The 19031-nt window shown below is 40.1% G+C and overlaps 1 protein-coding gene across 1 annotated transcript in view; it reads right to left on the bottom strand.

The window, feature by feature from the left end:
- Positions 1–7292: 7292 nt before the first annotated feature.
- Positions 7293–19031, bottom strand: part of LOC146960277 (cleavage and polyadenylation specificity factor subunit 3-like) — a 32704-nt gene continuing 20965 nt past the window's right edge. The window contains exons 8-17 of the mRNA XM_085772469.1: positions 17177–17352; positions 15378–15536; positions 14499–14645; positions 13342–13494; positions 13085–13193; positions 10884–10982; positions 8455–8549; positions 7806–7893; positions 7632–7698; positions 7293–7431 (exon numbers count right to left, since the gene is read on the bottom strand). Coding sequence (XP_085628595.1) covers positions 7293–7431; positions 7632–7698; positions 7806–7893; positions 8455–8549; positions 10884–10982; positions 13085–13193; positions 13342–13494; positions 14499–14645; positions 15378–15536; positions 17177–17352 — 1232 coding nt within the window. The remainder of the gene's footprint in view (positions 7432–7631; positions 7699–7805; positions 7894–8454; positions 8550–10883; positions 10983–13084; positions 13194–13341; positions 13495–14498; positions 14646–15377; positions 15537–17176; positions 17353–19031) is intronic.

Raw genomic sequence — 19031 nt, 5'->3', positions numbered from 1 at the left:
GGGACGGGACGGGACGGACGGCGCCCGGTTTGTCCCGCTCACGTCCTCCTGTGCTGGTTTCACAAACTTTTACGACTTTTTTTATTTTTTATTTTCTTAAAGCGGCTCCGTCCTGAAGCCGCCGCACTGACGCTTTGTTGCTGCAGCAGATCTCAGTCTGATCACATCGAGACACATTCAATCAGAAAAACGTTTTTAATGAATTTAATTACAATCAGAGTTCAACCGATTATCGACCGATATTTCCCTTTTTTTTTTTGATAATCGATATCGGCCGTTTTTTTTCACCGATAACCAATAAAATAAATGTATTTTTAAACGCATAAACGCACTCCTTTGGCTCTAACGAAGCCGTCTCTCTTGGCTGTTTAACAATGTCCCAAAGGTTTTCACAGTGAACAAAACAGAAACAAACTGTTGACTGTATTCAGTCTGATCCCTGGTGTGTTATTTTTAAATTTTCATTTTTACTGCAAATGAATATCGGTTAAATATCGGTTTCCTTGATTACTAATGATCGGTATCAGTATCGACCCTGATAAAACCATATCAGTTGATCCCTAATTATAATAAGAAAAAGAAAAAGAAACAAAACGTCTCCTTCCAGTCGTCGTCCTGTGTGGTCAGACCGTGGTTTCAAATCGCTGCTCCGTCCGTCCTCTCCGCGTCTCTTTAACGTCCTTTAGTGACTCGAACTAACATATTGTCCTGTTGAAGCTGTGGCAGCGAGGGGCCGCTGCTGGGTATCGAACCTTCTCCAGGTATCAAACCGTCGTTGGTGCTGATTGAACGGTGCTCAGATCAGATGTTGCTTCCACAATCAAACTGTGTTTAACTGTGGTGATCGATCATCTGGTCAATACTTTTATTCGTCCAATAAAATGTCGCTAAAGCTCCGATTGGTCCCCGCCAGCCACCGTACAAACTCAGACCAACTCGTCTTCTGATGACACACTACACGATACGACCAGCAACTGTACGCTCCTACGTCCGTTTTTAGTTCTTGAACGTCCCACCAAAGATTTTTTTTTGCTCCTGAATGTTACACGTTTATTTCTGTTACATAAAGTCGTCGTTCACTTTTATAGCTGAAGCCCGGCTCTCGTTTTAGTTCCCTAAAGGCCAAATGTAACGCTTGTTGTAGCTCAGTCATCAGTCAAACTGTTGCTGAGTTGAACTTAATGTTTCAAAAAGGTTCAACTTCAATATGACAATCATTTATGTGCACAGAGTTTCTGTCTAATGAGAGAAAAACATTTATTTCTAACTGACGCTATTGAGACAAAGTGTTTGTCACCAGCATTTTATAGAAACAGCATCAACACAACATGTTGTAATAATGGATAATGTTGTTAAAAGCTTTAGAAATATTATATATTTTATCACAACAGCACAAAAAATGCCAAAGATTTGACGTTGTCAACTTCTAATTTGTGGTTATTTGATGTTTTTTTTTTGTCTTTACATCAGAATCAATTGGTTTTTTTTTACTGTGTGATAGACTAATTAGTGTGACTGCTGAAGCAGTCACACTATTGTTCTTCTGTTTGGCCATTTTCTTCCGCCTTTTTACGGTCTTCTTCTAGTCCTTCATACTTTGTGCTATTTCAACAATTCATATATCAAAATGTGCAGCTTTTTTTTAACTTTATCGGCATTACTTTTCTCTTTTTAACTATTTATACTTTTTAAAATATTTAACTTTTTCACAAAAAATCTCACATTCATCAAAGTCTCAACCTCTCTTCTTCACAACTTCACTGTAGTGTAGGGGTTAGGGTGGCCATTTGCCAACCCTAAGGTCACTGGTTCGAATCCAAGGGAAGAACTCTTGTTATGTTATGTTGAATTCTGCTCTCCTCCCCCGCCTTCAATTGGTTACAGGTGTTTGTTATCTCCTTGATTACTCATACCAGTTTGCAGCACATCATCACATTACAATGAATGACAACAGTCTTGGAAGCAGTGTGCTCTCTGTAGCCGAGTGGCAGAGTAAAGGTTTAGTGATCATATGGTCATGGGTTCGATTCCTGCCTCAGTCTTTTCACTTCATTGCTTGACTTTTGATTCCAACTAGAAAAAGCATTTCCAAGAATGGAAATGGTGTGACTGCTGATAGCAACTGAACGCTGTTGCAGAATTAGCAAATAGTGCAAGCAGTGATCACCATACAAACATTTGACCAAGGTCGGAATTGAACCCACAACCTCATGGTCACTAGACTTCCACTCTGCCTCTAGGCCACGGTGCTCACACAGTTGCAGAGACTGTTGTCTGTTAATGATCTGCACACTGTCAACATCAAGAAAGCTTGAGAGTCAAGCTTGAATGACTTAGAATGAAAATTTCTGTGAATTTCAGGCTGAGAGCAGCAGTTTCAACATGAAGCAAGTTATCAGAAGTCAACAGAGGACAACTGGGAAAATAATTCACTATAATTGTTGTTGAGGCAAGATTTGAACCAGCAACCTTCAGGTCTCCAGACCAGCAAGCTAACCACTAGGCTACAGACAGAGACAGTATGTGAGGGGTAAAGAAAACCTTTGATAAGAGGATCACTGGCTTCTGCTTAAAAAAAAAAGTAAGGAATCGAACCCATGACCTCATGATCAATAAACCTTTACTCTGCCACTTCGCCACAGAGAGCACACACATAAGCATGTTTCAGACAGAGTTGTGGAGAATTCTCAGCATTGGGCTGAATGAGAGCAGAGAGCTCCCTGGCTGCATTTAAAAAATATTTAAAATTATTATCTAAGTCTCTTTGCATTTTTGACCAGAATTTTAGCCAGAAGACAAGTGTGGCTACAAAACTGGAGAAAATAATTTGTCTAGAGTTTAATTTGCAGAAAAAGTTAAATATTTTAAAAAGTATAAATAGTTAAAAAGAGAAAAGTAACGCCGATAAAGTTCAAAAAAAGCTGCACGTTTTGATATATGAATTGTTGAAATAGCACAACACCTAACACACTAACCATATGGCCACAGAGAACCTGAGTTACAATGAGCTTTATACTATGAGGAATCAAAGACTGTCCAATGACAGCTGAATAATTGGAATCAAAAGTCAAGCAATGAAGTGAAAAGACTGAGGCAGGAATCGAACCCATGACCATATGATCACTAAACCTTTACTCTGCCACTTGGCTACAGAGAGCACACTGCTTTCAAGACTGTTGTCATTCATTGTAATGTGATGATGTGCTGCAAACTGGTACGAGTAATCAAGGAGATAACAAACACCTGTAACCAATTGAAGGCGGGGGAGGAGAGCAGAATTCAACATAACATAACAAGAATTCTTCCCTTGGATTCGAACCAGTGACCTTAGGGTTGGCAACCAGTTACCCTACCCCCTACACTACAGTGGAGTTGTGAAGAAGAGAGGTTGAGACTTTGATGAATGTGAGATTTTTTGTGAAAAAGTTAAATATTTGAAAAAGTATAAATAGTTAAAAAGAGAAAAGTAATGCCGATAAAGTTCAAAAAAAGCTGCACGTTTTGATATATGAATTGTTGAAATAGCACAAAGTATGAAGGACTAGAAGAAGACCGTAAAAAGGCGGAAGAAAATGGCCAAACAGAAGAACAATAGTGTGACTGCTTCAGCAGTCACACTAATTATTCAGCTGTCATTGGACAGTCTTTGATTCCTCATAGTATAAAGCTCATTGTAACTCAGGTTCTCTGTGGCCATATGGTTAGTGCTCAGCCTGAAATTCACAGACATTTTCATTCTAAGTCATTCAAGCTTGACTCTCAAGCTTTCTTGATGTTGACAGTGTGCAGATCATTAACAGACAACAGTCTCTGTAACTGTGTGTGCACTGTGGCCTAGAGGCAGAGTGGAAGTCTAATGACCATGAGGTTGTGGGTTCGATTCCGACCTTGGTCAAACATTTGTATGGTGATCACAGCTTGCACTATTTGCTAATTCTGCAACAGCGTTCAGTTGCTATCAGCAGTCACACCATTTCCATTCTTGGAAATGCTTTTTCTAGTTGATTAATTAATAGTCAAAATGATTATTAGTTGCAGCTTCAAAAGGTCAAAGTGCACTGAGAGTCAATGACACGTGCAGCTGCCAAATAAAAAAAACAGTAAAAGTCAAAAACACAGAGGTCAAAGTTTTATTTTTAAGGATCAAAATGTTTTTATATTCTATAAATGATATTAATAAAGTACAAATAGGGTTAAAATAGGTTTGGAGAGTTTAAAGGATTAAAAAGTGTTTCTGTTTTAAGACTCAGTGGGAATCGAACCCTTGAACGTGACAGTGTTAAGTGCCTTCAACTCGACCCACTGAGCTACATGAGACCGTATTTTATATCACATAAATGTTCATCATCTCCTTAAAACCACTAAAACCTGTCAATCAATTTTATTTACTGTGTATCACATCTGCAACAATAAGCTGATTAATTGATTGAATGTTGATCAGCAATGAAACAAATAATTAAAGTCGTTTTTCAGTCAATAATTGCTTTAAAAAAAAATTGTGATTGATAAATGGATGGCTCAACTGTTTTTTTTTTTTATAATAAATTGAATATTTGATTGAAGGGACTTTTGATACATTTTAAGTTACATTGGGCATTTTTTTTTTTTACTATTTTGTAAATTTTTATAGACAAAATGTTAAATCACTTAATAAAAATAAAGGAAAAACTTAAAACTTCAGTATAAAATTGTCCTAACCTAAACAGTTTTAAAACACCTCCCTGTTATTTTATTTTATCCTGGTTTGAGGTCAGTTATCTGAACATTTCACCTGTTTGTTTCTTACTGTACGAGGGCAGATTATTATTATTACTGTGTGTATATATATCTTTGTATAAAATATCGTTGTGTTGTTGCTTTTATTTTTGTGACTGTGTCTGTTTTTTTTGGGGGGGGGGATAAAGACACAGATGTTAAACTTCAGAGTGTTTTCAGCTGTTTGGTTTGTGTCACTCGAGCTGTTTGGTACCAGAGTTTATTCTCATCACATGTTTTTACTGTGTCAGATTTATTTTGTGGTAAGTTTTGTGTTTTTTTTGTTTTTTTGTCGATTGATTGAAGCCATATTATCGTTTTAAATGTTTATTTTTGACATGTCAGAGCTCAAAGTGCCTTCTCTTCTCTTCTGTGGTATTCAAATGCACTTGTCAGTATTTTTAATATTGTGTCTATCTGATACTGTGTGTGTGTGTGTGTTGAGTCCTGTACACTGTGATGTGTGTGTCTGTGTGTTATGTACATGCTGACGATCGTCTGTATTGATCCAATTAAAGGTCGGTTGAGAGTCATGTTGTTAACGTCACTGTGTCGTCGTCGGACTGAGGCGTCCGCTCAGTCTGCCCTTTCAAAATAAAACGTTCTACTGTCTGATTTAAAGTGCTGATCGATAAAGAGTTTTTATTGATATTCTGATATTTTATCAACTCACGTTTCTTCCTGAGCTTTCAGCAAGATCTCATGGTTCTCATTAATGGATCATTATTTTGTCAAAAACATTTTTAAATATTCTGCTTTAATGTAATTTATTGACTATTTTAATCTCTGGTGATTTTATTTTTATATTTTAATCTAAAAATATCAATATTCAGACCAAGATGAGATCGACTTGCATCATAAAAACATAAAACCTGTAGCCAAAAAAATATTAAAGTTAGTGTAAAAAAGAAAATACTCTAAATTATTTATCAATAATTAAAATATTTTGCAGATAAATTCTTGTAGAAAATCTAAATTAATGAAAAAAAAAAAAAAAAAATTCTGCCTCCAGTTTCTAAAATGCAACAATTTTCTGCTTTTATTTAACAATACGAACATTTTTGATGATTTTAACCTTAATTTTGTTTCATAGAAAACAAGATGATTGATAAATTATCTGCAGTATTGATGATGTCATTGTTGTTTCACTCACATTAAATCTAACTCACTTTTTATCTTCGAGGACAGAAACTCAGTGACCCTCTCTCTCTCTCTCTGGACAAATGTTTATTTTCCTTGTGAAGAACTCAAACTTTTGTTTTATAGACAAATCAAGTACAAAAACAATCAATCAATAAAGGTATTGGTGGTCCGTCTCAAATACTTCGTTACTGTACTTAAGTAGATTTTTCAGGTATCTGTACTTTACTTGAGTATTTATTTTTCTGACGACTTTTTACTTTTACTCCCTACATTTATACCCAAAAATATGTACTTTCTACTCCTTACATTGTAAAAACAGGCTCGTTACTTTTTTTTTTGACACGACGTAAAAGCACCGGTAAAAGACGTGACGAACTAGAGAGGGAGGGAGGGAGAAGAAGAGGGAGGAGGGAGGAGGGAGGGGGGGGCGGTAGAGAGAGAACTGAGTTACCAACTTGTACTGTAGCAGCGACATGGAGGCAGCAGCATGGAGGAAGGAAGCGGTGGTGGTCAGACTATCCGACGGGGGGGTTGAACACCGTACAATCTGCGCAATATAACGCATTTACCGTTTACGAGCGGCAAAGCGCAACCTGTCCATGCGCCCGTGTCTGTGTGTACGCGCGGTGGTGACTGGCAGAGATGAGAGGTGATGAAACGCTGTTTAAAAATTTGTGAGGTCTGTGGCGGCCCAAACGTTGGGAAACACTGTCTCTGGTCAGTTCAATCTTGATTATTCTGTCTGAACTTTTTTTGTTTAACAAAATTATCAAATTATGTAGGTTTCATTAACGGCAAAAAATCATTTTTACTTTTTACTTTTACTTTGAAAGTACATTTCAGAGCCTGTACTTTCTTACTTACTTACGACAGCAATCACTTACATAGAGTGTTTGGTCTGAAACACGGGTCTGTCAGTCACTCTGCTCTGCTGTAAGCCGAGGAGAAAACTTTCCTTGTATCCTACAACCTTTATCCAATGAGGAGAGAGAACGGCATAAAGGGGCAGTCCTCTCTGTGTGTGCAGCCAAGGGATGCGCGTGAATGTGGTGACGTAGGGACGAGGGCGGGAACTGCTAACTCCATCGGCTGACAGGAAGTTAGACAAAACGACTGGATCGCTTACTTCTGCTTTAATTTTAACCAGACACGGCTCCAAATGTTTTTTTTTTTTCCTGCGACCAATCGACCAATGAAATTTTGGTTGGCTAATGATTTTTTGGTCGACCGGTGCTTGGTCGACTATTTGGGGGCAGCCCTATTAAATTCTGTGCAAAAAGATGTTGAAACAGTTTTCAATAAAGTAGTGAATTTAAAAGTACATGGGTTCTGTTTTGTTTTTGTTTTTTTAATCGTGGTATCGAATTAGTATCGAGAATCGTGGAACTATCCCTTTAATGTTCGTGTATAGAATAGATGTCAGACGCTGGACTCACTCTGGTCTCTGGGTCGATGCACGCCGTGACTCCGTCCACCGTCACACTCAGGCTTTTACTGTCTTTGAAATTCACGCAGTCGTCCCCGAACATGTCGCTGAAACGGAAAAAAAAAACATTTTACCAGGTGAAAACAGAAAATCTTTAATCTTTACCTTCATTTAAAAGTTTTATTCTCTTATATTTGGATCAATTAGGTTTAATTTTAACTTAAAAAGTGTCAGATTCTACAGTTTTGTCAGATATTTTAACCATTAAAACCATTTTCGAGGTGTAGCTACAGGTGTTCAGACTCACTGCAGCATCAGCTCCAGTCGCTCGACGAACAGCTCCATGTCGAACGTTTCCTTCCTGCCCTCGTGGACTGAAACAAAAAAAACAAACAAACAAACAAACAAACAAACAAGCGTCAGTAAAGTTTCTGTTCATCAGTGAAATTAAAATAAATTCCCTCGTGATGCGTTCACTGACATTTCTGGGCGGTGGGGTTGGACTGGACCTCCAGGATCACCGTGGTGACGGCGTCTGCGTACATGTCGTTGAGCGGGTTGGCGACCCACTGAGACGAGAACATTTTCATTATTAATAATTTTATTTCAGTTATTTATTGATTTATAAATTTTATTGCTGCATCAATTAGTTTATCGAGTTTTTTTACTTCAATTGTCTGTTGTTTTTACATTCTTCTCTGTTTTATTTGTGTTGAGATTTTTGTAGTGTTTGAAAAAATGTGATAAAAATAAAAAATTGTCATAATTATTGTATATATCTGTATAATGAATGTATTAACATGTAATAACTGGTTAATAATGTATCTGTAACCAGGTCTGAGTGAGATCTGTGTCTAAAAACATAAATAAAATTATAAAATATACAAAATAGTTTGAAATAAACATGTAGAACAAATACTGAGCATTAATAAAAACCTGACTGCAGCTACATAATCATGTCATAAACTGTATATTTAATGTTTATAAACTGGTTTAAATAAAAAACAGACGCGTTCGTGTGCTCAGAGTTAATAAAGTTTTGATAAACAGGTCAGTTTTAGCCACTTCAGGCGACATGTGGTGGATGATGATGAGTGTAAAAAGTGTCGTGTTGCGTTCGAGTGTCCGACCTCCAGTACGACCATCCCGGCCTCGTGAACCAGCGTGATGCTCTTAAAGATCTTCACCGTGATTTTCTCCGTCCCCTCGACCTGCTCCACGTCGCCTGAAACACACACACACACACACACACACACACACACACACACACACACACACACAGAGGAAACAGGAAGTTACAGCTTCTACTGCAGCATAGATATATATATATATATACTGACTAGATGCCGCGTTCCTAGGCAACTCTATTGAGTGGAATACGTCAACGCGGCGGCCATCTTGGTCAGGGGGAAGCCGTGTCTACTTACTGCACTAGTCAACAGAGGCAGACGTCTATCAACCATTAAAATCGCCATAACTCACCAAATATTCAACCGATTTTCAAGCCGTTTGGTTTATTATAAATGTCAGACATATGTTTATGATACAACAACAACAAAAAATCTTTGAAAAATGTTTATATATTTTTTTTAATGTATTAAACATACACTTACATACTCAGACACACACCCACATGCATAAACACACTGAAATGTGTTCTACAAGGGTCTGACCGGTAGGGCTGGGTATTGTTGAGAATCTCACGATTCGATTCGATTTCGATTCATTAGGTCACGATTCGATTCGATATCGATTCGATTCGATATTGATTGAAATGCTTCGATATCGATTCAGTATCAAGCAGAAATACACAAATAAGAGTAGCAGATTTTTTTTTTTTTAATAATTATTTGTTTAGTTTCATGCCTTATGAACAGCCATAGTATAACTCATAGCATAACAAAATATGACATTGGCTAAATTTAAATTAGGCTATGTGATACTTTCCTCTTGGAAAATAACTCATAACATTTTGAGTAATAAAACAATACAAAACAATATTATTAATAATAGTTGACTGCACAACTGAAAATATTGTAGCGACCCCACAGTAATGTTCTTGTTATGATGTTTAAGTTCTGTGATTTCTGACTGACTGTCAATGTGTATGGTACGGGCAGGTGGGATGAGAAACTGAGGGGCTGGGGTGAGTGTGAGGAAGACAGAGTCCTGTCTGTGTGTAGGTGAGTGAGTGAGGAGGAGCAGAGGAAGAAGTGAGAGCAGCTGTCAGATAAGTTCAGGGTTTCCCGCAGCGCTTTCCTGTTAAGGCGGCCGCCTTAACAACAAAGAGCTGCCGCCTAAAGTAACGTCTTAAAAAAAAAAAAAAGTAGCGATATTCGCCGCCGCCGCCCCCCCCCCCCCCCCGTCGGACGATGGCCGCATCCTCTCACACACATACACACCACAGAGAAGCACGCATGCATAACAGCAGCGCGTGTTGAAAGCGAAAGTTAATACGGCGCGGTGCGTCCCTCCCCCGACGATCGATCCCCGCTGCTGCTGCTACTCACTCCCATATTGTTATGGTTTGGTCTAGTGCGGCCCCCGTCCGTACAGGGCGAATCACACGAGGGTGTTGCTCGCAGCGCCCCCACTGGCCAGGGGCTTGAATCGATTCAGAAGATTGCTGAATCGATATTGAATTGCAGAGAAAAGAATTGCAATGCATTGCTGAATCGATATTTTTACCCAGCCCTACTGACCGGTCTGACTGCTGGTCAGATGTATATCATGTCTATGGTCAGAACCCCGGACCAAGATGGCGGCCGTGTTGACGTACGCTGAGAAGCAGAACGCGGCATCTAGTCAGTATATACTATGGCCCAATTCCAATCCGACCCCTCACAGACTCACTGACTTAGAGGCGCATTAACGGGAAGTCCGTGAGTGTGTGAGGGCTGTTCCATTGTCAGATCATCAAGTCAGTGAGTCAGTGAATGAGCCCTTACTGCCCCCTTACCCTAGGGGTAGGGGAATTACCCACAGTTCATAGCGTTGTGAAGTCAAACACATGAGATGCCGTCGGAACGCAAGTGTTAAAAAAAAAGTAAATTACCACACGTAGTCAGAGAGAGCTCCGCCGCTCTCTTTATTGTTAATGGACAGGAGCAACAACCAAAAAAAAAAGAAAGAAAGAAAAAAGAAAAAAAGAAGTTTACTGTCAGTATTAACGTGCAGTTTGTGATTATTGATGATGATTTGATCAGATCTGATCCGGGAACATTTTGTTTTGAGTCCGTCCACCTCACACACCTTGTGCGCGTTGAAAGTACGGTAAATTATCAGTCCAAGACCGGAGTCAACAACATGTTGTTGTCAAGGTAACATGTCGTGAGAGTGGGTAAGTGCTGTTCCATTCATATTTACAGCATCTGGACCCTCACAGACTCTCACACTCTGTCACTTACAGCTGACGTCACTTTAGTCAGTGAGGGTTCAGGGCTTTAAGGAGTCTTTAGGGGGCGGATTGGAATTGGGGGTATATCTATGCTACTGCAGGAGGAGGAGGAGGAGGAGGAGGAGGAGGAGTTAGAGGACGAAGGGGGCGGAGCCAACTCACCTGCGAGGCTGCGCAGCTGCGTGACGAGCAGAGAGATCGGTCCAGTGAACGGGATCGCCTGAGTCTGCTTCACCGTTCCCATGGCGAGGTCGGTGTAGTCTGAGGAGGAAGAGGAGGAGGAGGAGGAGGAGGAGGAGGAGGAAGAGGAGGAGGAGGAGGAGAGGAAGAGGAGGAGGAGGAGGAAGAGGAGGAGGAGGAGGAGGAGGAGGAGGAGGAGGAGGAGGAGGAAGAGGAGGAGGAGGAGGAAGAGGAGGAGGAGAGGAAGAGGAGGAGGAGGAGGAAGAGGAGGAGGAGGAGGAGGAGGAGGAAGAGGAGGAGGAGGAGGAGAGGAAGAGGAGGAGGAGGAGGAAGAGGAGGAGGAGGAGAGGAGGAGGAGAGGAGGAGGAGGAGGAGGAGGAGGAGGAGGAGGAAGGGGGAGGAAGGAGAGGAGGAGGAGGAGGAAGAGGAAAATGTGGAAGAAGAGGAGAAGGAGGAGTCTGTTAGTCACTCCATCATTTATGTCTCTACTTTCTTCACGTCTTCATGTTCATGTCTTTCTCTTTCTTTACTTTTTTGTCACTTCTCTCTCTTCTTTGCTTCTGTAGCCTTTTGTCTTTCTTTCTATTTCTTCTCTCTTTCTGTCCGTCTTTTTTCTTCCTACTATCTTTTTCTTGTTTTGCCTTTTTTGTTTGTTTCTCTTTTTTTCTTTGTTTCTTTCCTTTTGATTATTTCTTCCTTGATCTTCCTTTCTTTCTACCTTCATTGTCTTTATTATTATTTTGATTATTTTTTTCTTCTTTTCATTGTCTTTCTTTCCTCCTCTTTCTCTCTTTTTCTTTATTTCCTTCCCTCTCTTTTTCTTAAGTATTTCTAAGTATTTCTTCTTTCCTTTTTCTTCCTACTATCTTTTTCTTTCTTTGCCCTTTTTGTTTCTTTTCTTTCTCTCTATTTTCTTTCCTTTTGATTATTTCTTTCTTGATCTTCCTTTTTTCCTGTTTCTTTTCTTTCTCTCTTTCTTTATCTTCCCTCTTTCTTTTTTCTTCGTTTCTTTCCTTCTGATTATTATTTTCTTGGTCTTCCTTTCTTGCATTTTCTTTCAATCTTTCATTAGTTGGGTTTCCATCCACCTTTTCTTATGCGCATTTTGTGAAAATGCGCATAAATACTTGAATGGAAACGCCAGAAATTCGAATAAAGGCAGTAAATGCGCATAAAAGTTTATACGCTTGGAGGGGGTGGATTTGTCAGCGTATCGAATAAAGGAAATGCGAGTTTTTGTGATGGAAACAGATTATGCGAATTGAGGCAGAGTTTGTGGGTGAAGCTGCTGGACTTCACCCAGCGACGCCCCGGTCTCCCAGCTCTCCTCTCTGCACCGCGACACAAACGCGCTCCGTAACCCATAATCTTTTGTTTATGACGGTTAAGACTACACAAACACACGCCGTAACATCGTTATGTAACTTATTGATTTTTCACCGGCTTCGTATGTAAACAGATGCACATGGGCGAGAGGAGCATAACCAGAACAGCGGAAAAGCGAGCGGACTGTCACAGTTCCTACTGTCTTTCTGTGTAAATATCTCATGTTACAACATGAAAACCTTAAGTGCGGCCTATATATGTATTTTCTTTTAAAATGTAGCTGGTGCGGATTATACAGGTGCGTCTATAGTCCGGAAAGTACGTAAATTGTCCATGATGTTGAGTGTCAGCTGAGTGTCAACTGTTGGATACATTCACGCTCTCTTATGACGTAATCTCACGGTGCACTCCTCCTAATCGCAAAACACTAATGAATGGAAACGGGCATAAATTCGCATTTGCTTTTTGCGCATTTTCACAAAATCCGCTTTTAAATTCAATACGACTTGGATGGAAACCCAGCTATTGTCTTTCTTTCCACCTCTTTCTCTCTTTTTCTTTCTTTCCTTCACTCTTTCTTTATTTCCTTCACTCTTTCTTTCTTTCCTTCCTTACTTCTTTCTTTCTTTCTTTCTTTCTTTCTTTCTTTCTATCAACCAACCAACCAATCAGTCCAGATGTTGAGGTTTACTTTCTGTGACAGAAGCAGCTTGAAACATTTGATGACGGATCAAAAACATTAAACATTCATCAATTATAATAAGTGTTTGACCACACACACACACACACACACACACACACACACACACACAACCTCACACACACACACACACACACACACACACACGCAGACTGACTGGAGAGGTCGGACGGCGTCAGGATGTGGTAACTGAAGTTTCTCTTCACCAGGATCCCGGAGACTCTCTGACCCTGAGAGCACTTCTCATCCGCCAGCACGCCCATCACCTGCAGCACAGCACAGCGGAGCAAAGCATGCTGGGAGTTAACAACACGGCCCACACCAATACAACAACACAACAACAACACACACACACACACACACACACACACACACACACACACACACACACAACACACACACACACACACACACCTTGGCCAGTTTCTCTCCTCTGAAGTTCAGCGTCACGGCTTCAGTGTTTCGCGGGTTGTGGACTTCGATGTGAACCTCGTCGTTGTCTTCGTACTCTCGGATCAGAGCCGCCTTCAGCCGGGCCATCTCGTTCTGCTCGCCGTGCACCAGGATCTGCACACGCACACACACACACACACACACACACACACACACACACGGACACACACAAACTGCATTAAGGTGGGACACTACAGGTGAATAGGGTAGAAATTTAAACCAACAGATATCACCATGAAACTTCCCAAGTTTATCACTCACATTAAGACAAATATTTTTTGTATTACAAGTTTTGTCAAGTTTTATGTTTAAATATGTAAATGAGGCAATATCTGATGAAATATGCGCTAATTTGCATACATTTCCAGAACCGAAATCTGAACAATGGATAAAGAACCTTTCAAAATTCTTGTTTTATTTTGTTGACATACTAGAGTCAGAAGTTTTTACAGAGGAGGATTTTGGATATGTCTTTGTATCACTCTGTAAATGAGAAAATACTGTCACCAGCCCTAAAAATTCAAATATCGCCCTGTTTTTATGAATAAAATGTTGTATAAATCAGGCTGTGGATGATATATCAACAATCCCCTCTGTAAAAACCTTCAGAATATAGACAGGAATAAAACTGGAAGGTTTGGTGTCTGTAAGTGCCGCTGAAGTGGAGATTTCGGGTCCAGAGTCTGAGGAAAAACTCATTTTGAGAAAACGGCCTTTAAAGATTTGTACTGTAAAATTCCATAGATCATTAATGTGAATCGTACTTTTACGATTGGTTGCGGATACGGAGGAAACGACAATTTTTGGATCCACATAATTGTTCAGGAGAGAGAGGGAGCTTTACAGTGATACCTGACATAACTTTTGGTGAATTTAGGAGAAATCTACTGATGAAAGAGACAAAATGAAGTAAAATAAAAAACCTTAATGTGGATTTTCTACCATTTCTTTCCACTTTTCTGAGAGAAAAATATCCCAAAATCTCAAAATTGATCAGTGCATGAAAAAACTGTGTTTTTGCCTGTTAGTGTGTCACATTAAACCCAAAGGTTTGTGGATTTAATTAAATAGTGTGGATTTAAATAGTGTGTGTGTGTGTGTGTGTGTGATGTTTTTACCACGTGCGGCGGTTTGAGCGCCCGGATGAACTCGCTGGTCTGCTGGTAGTCGGTGTGAGCGGAGAAGGAGATGTAGTCGCCCGACATTTTGAGAGGAAGCTTCTGTCCCGACATGGTGGCGATCTCATCAGGCTCCGTCATGATGTGCTGCAACACACACACACACACACACACACACACACACACACACACACACACACACACACACACACACAGTATATTAAATAACCTGTATGAAAAGTTTCATCATTTAAAATAATATAAAAATATTATTAAAAATTCATTAAATCCCAGCAGCACTTGAACGCAACACGACACACTCTTCTGATCGGTCCTATGTCGTTAACACAGGCGTCTGTCACAGATTCAGATTCTTGTTACGTAGCCACATTAAACTCAACATTATCAATAAAACTGACCGGACTGATCCAATACTGGGAATATCTATTGATGCCGATCAATAATATAATTTAAATAAGAGTCTTATTTCTGGTTTTTATTCAGATACACACACTGTAAAAGATTTTGTTTCAGCAATTACACTGTTCTCAGTCAGAGTTATTTGTGTTGCTGTTCTTGCCATCGCAGTTATTATCTCCAAACTATAAGATACCGATTAAAGGAGAAGTTATGAATAAAGAAAGATGCATTTGGGGCAGACAAACTAATTTTACAGCTGTTATTGTCTATTTTTATTTATTGCTGTGATTGTTTATTTGATTTCACTCTCTCACTCTCTGTTGTTCTTATCTTGTCTCCAAAAGTGAACACAGACCTGACATTTCTAAAACCAGTGGAGGAAACGTTTCACTTCCGGTGATAATAATTTTTTTTAAAAACTGCAGAAGGGACCCGAGGTGTCGCAGGTTTGATTCCCACCTTGGCGAGCGTCCCCTCCACGCAGTAGCCGGCGATGATGACGCCGTTCCTCTTGTCCGTGCACCAGCTCTCAAACAGCTCCCGGGACAAACCGCTCTGCATCATGCCGGGCGACGCCATCACCACGCTGGGCCCGATGTCGTCGAAGTGGTCCATGCTCTGACACACACACACACACACACACACACACACACACACACACACACACACACACACACACACACACACACACACACACACACACACACACACACACACACGTCAGAAAACAAACGACAAAGACAATGGAAACAGGCAATAGCATACATAGGGTTGCAAAATATCGGGTATCGGGTAATATCGGAAACTTTCTATGGGAATAAACGGGAATAAATCCGAAATTTACAAAATTGAAGGTTGGCCCTTAAAGGGATAGTTCACCCTAGAATGATATTTCGCTCATTATCTACTCACCCTCATGTTGACTAAGGGCTGGAAGAATTTTCAGAGTCCACCATCCCTCCTCTGAGTTACAGGGGGTCTTAGCGTAGCAGTGCATTTCAATGCAACGGTTGCAAAGGGACACCAGAGCTCTTCGTAAAAAAACACACACAAAAAAACATCCAAATACCTCCATGCTGCTCGTATGTAATGTCCGTCTTGTGCTGAAGCCCCAAATTGCGTAATTGTCCCGAAAAAAATTAAATAAGTCCACATTCCAAGCATGTCTGTAGCATTAGCTCCTAGTGTCTGTTCTTCCGCTGCCAGCGCGCATGCGCAAGGTTCTGGCTCGTACAAATACGGCTCAGCAAAGAAATGCAGCTCGTCCTCGACATCAAAATCTTCAGCCATGGCTAAAATATGTTTTAAGAGGCCAAAATTGCACGAAAAAGTGTTGTCCCGGTGCAAGGCAGGCTATTACGGACTGCTTCTAGTCCTTCACCGGGGTAAACAAGGAAGCGAGTCGGTCTCAGTGCGAACCTTGCGCATGCGCGCTGGCAGCGGAACCGGACAACAGACACTAGGAGCTAATGCTACAAACATGCTTGGAATGTGGACTTATTTAATTTTTTTCGGGACAATTACGCAATTTGGGGCTTCAGCACAAGACGGACATTACATACGAGCATCATGGAGGTATTTGGATGTTTTTTTGTGTGTGTTTTTTTTACGAAGAGCTCTGGTGTCCCTTTACAACCGTTATATGGACATGCACTGCTACGCCAAGACCCCCTGTAACTCAGAGAAGGGACGGTGGACTCTGAAACTTCTTCCAGCCCTTAGTCAACATGAGGGTGAGTAGATAATGAGCGAAATATCATTCTAGGGTGAACTATCCCTTTAATAAGCAATTAGTAATATTTTACTCAACATTCATGTTTTTGTTGTTCAGTAAAATAGCTGATTGTTCATACAAGAATTAAAACTTGATAAAGTTCTACTCACAAATAAATCTGTGGAAATGTCATGTTTTTTAATTGTATTGTTATTTTGCATGGATGTCTGCTTATGACGAAACAAAATATTTACATTTATGTTTGGATATGATACAGTTTGTTTAAATTACCCCAAATTTCCAGTTAATCCCCATAAATTCCCATAATTTCCCATAATTCCCATGGATATTTTCCAATTTGGAATAAAAAACTGGAAATTTTCCGCCCCTTTGCAACCCTAAGCATACACAATGTATACACTGACAATACACTGACCAAAACAGACAAAACGGAAAACAAAGGACAGAACAAACCTGACGACACAATAAAACAGGACAGAAAAGTAAAAACAAAAACAAAAACAAAAACAAAAACAAAACAAACCTTCAGGTTGCTGATGTGCTTGAAGACGAAGGGGTTGTTGATGTTGATGGCCTTGCGGATCTTGTCGTTCATGGCGTTGATGTAGGTCTGGTACACGGCCATGCACTTCCTGGCCAGAGACGAAGCGTAGAAGATCGGGATGTCGTGGAGCTCCGGGTGGTTCTGCCAGTACTCGTCTGGTCCACACACACACACACACACACACACACACACACACACACACACACACACACACACACACACACACACACACACACACAAATAAAGTTAACGAACCTACTGCTATGAGTATAGGGATTTATTTATTTATTTATTTATTTGGTTCATTTTGGGCATGTCACACATGACCGAAAGGGAAAGCGGGAGAAGCAAAAGCTTATCTAGTCCCGCCCCCAATACTCACATATTCATTTTTTCTGCATGTTACATTATGGCAATGGACCAATTTGCCAAAATGTTGAACTATCCCTTTAAGGTAAAAATCTTGCATAGTTCCTCTTTAAAGGTATAGTATGTAGGAATTCCCCCCATCTAGCGGTGCGGTTGCATATCTGAACGTATTCTTGATGTTGCATTCACGTGAAATCGGGCAGACGTCAGACAGACAACAGACGCTGCATGTAACAGGATAAACAAGCCTCTATGTAAACAAGTGGTCTGCCAGCACGAGGCAAAACAATACAGGCGTAGCAATATGTTGTCATGGTGATGTCGTATTGTTTACCCGACCCACGTTTTACCGTCTTTCTCACGTGGAGTAAAATGACATCCGGTTGGTTTGCCGACGGCCGTCTGCCTGACTGCACCTGAATGCAACACCAGTGCCTCCGTCCTTCCTCACACTACACAGTGGCAGGGCCGTTGTATAGGGGAGAAAGGTGATGATAATTCTAGGGGCCCAGCGCCCAGTGGGGCCCATAAAAAACCCCAGTAGTCTAATCTTTGTATGACTGATTTATTCTGTGTAAGACCCTGACTAATACTCATAGTACACTGTGAAAACTCAACATCTTTCCAAGAATATTTGTCTTATTTCTTGTCCAAATGTCTCATTTCTAGTCAAAGCTAATCTCTTTCCACTTAAAATAAGACTCATAACCTAAAAATTAACTTGTTTTTAGATAATTTTCACTTGTTTCAAACTAATTTTCACTTGAAATAAGTAGAAAAATCTGCCAGTGAAAGCAAGTTTTTTGTGCTTGTAATAAGGAAGAAAAACTTGTTCCACTATCAGATTTTTTCTACTTATTCCAAGTGAAAATATGCTTGAAAGAAGTAAAAAGTGTCTAAAAACAAGCTACTTTTAATATTCTGAGTCTTATTTTAGGTATAATGATATTTGTTTTGACTAGAAATTACATTTTGACTAGAAATAAGACAAATATTCTTGGTAAGATACTTGGGTTTTTGCAGTGTAATGTTGCATTAGCATCAAAACAAGGTAGGCTACTAGGCTAAATAAAAAATGATAATACATACGTAGTCTAAGAAAAAAAACTGGAAAAGTTAGGGGGAGGGGCCCACTTTAGTATTCTTTAAGGGGGCCCAGAATTCCTAGCAACGGCCCTGCACAGTGGTGACAGTTTTAACAGGCCGAGCCGACAGCTCCGCTGAGTTTCCGTGGTTACCTACGGTCACGATGCAACATGGCCGCCTCGGTTCGGGGCGTCGCCCACTCATGTATTTGTAACGACTTGTAACAACTCATTCTAAGGTACGAGAAAGCTTTCATTTGTATGCGGGTGTGATTCGACTTCAGTGAAATACGTATTTATGAAAGTAATATTTGATTTTTGCTAATAAAAAGCCAAATAAGTTACACACTGGGGCTTTAACGAGTGTGTATGGTGAATTA

Source organism: Trachurus japonicus, unplaced genomic scaffold, assembly GCF_045865225.1.
Source record: "Trachurus japonicus isolate A0001 unplaced genomic scaffold, Traja_1.0 AP030513.1".
Classification (NCBI taxonomy): domain Eukaryota; kingdom Metazoa; phylum Chordata; class Actinopteri; order Carangiformes; family Carangidae; genus Trachurus; species Trachurus japonicus.
Note: the sequence above shows the minus strand (reverse complement) of the source record. Positions and strands in the feature narration are given on the sequence as shown.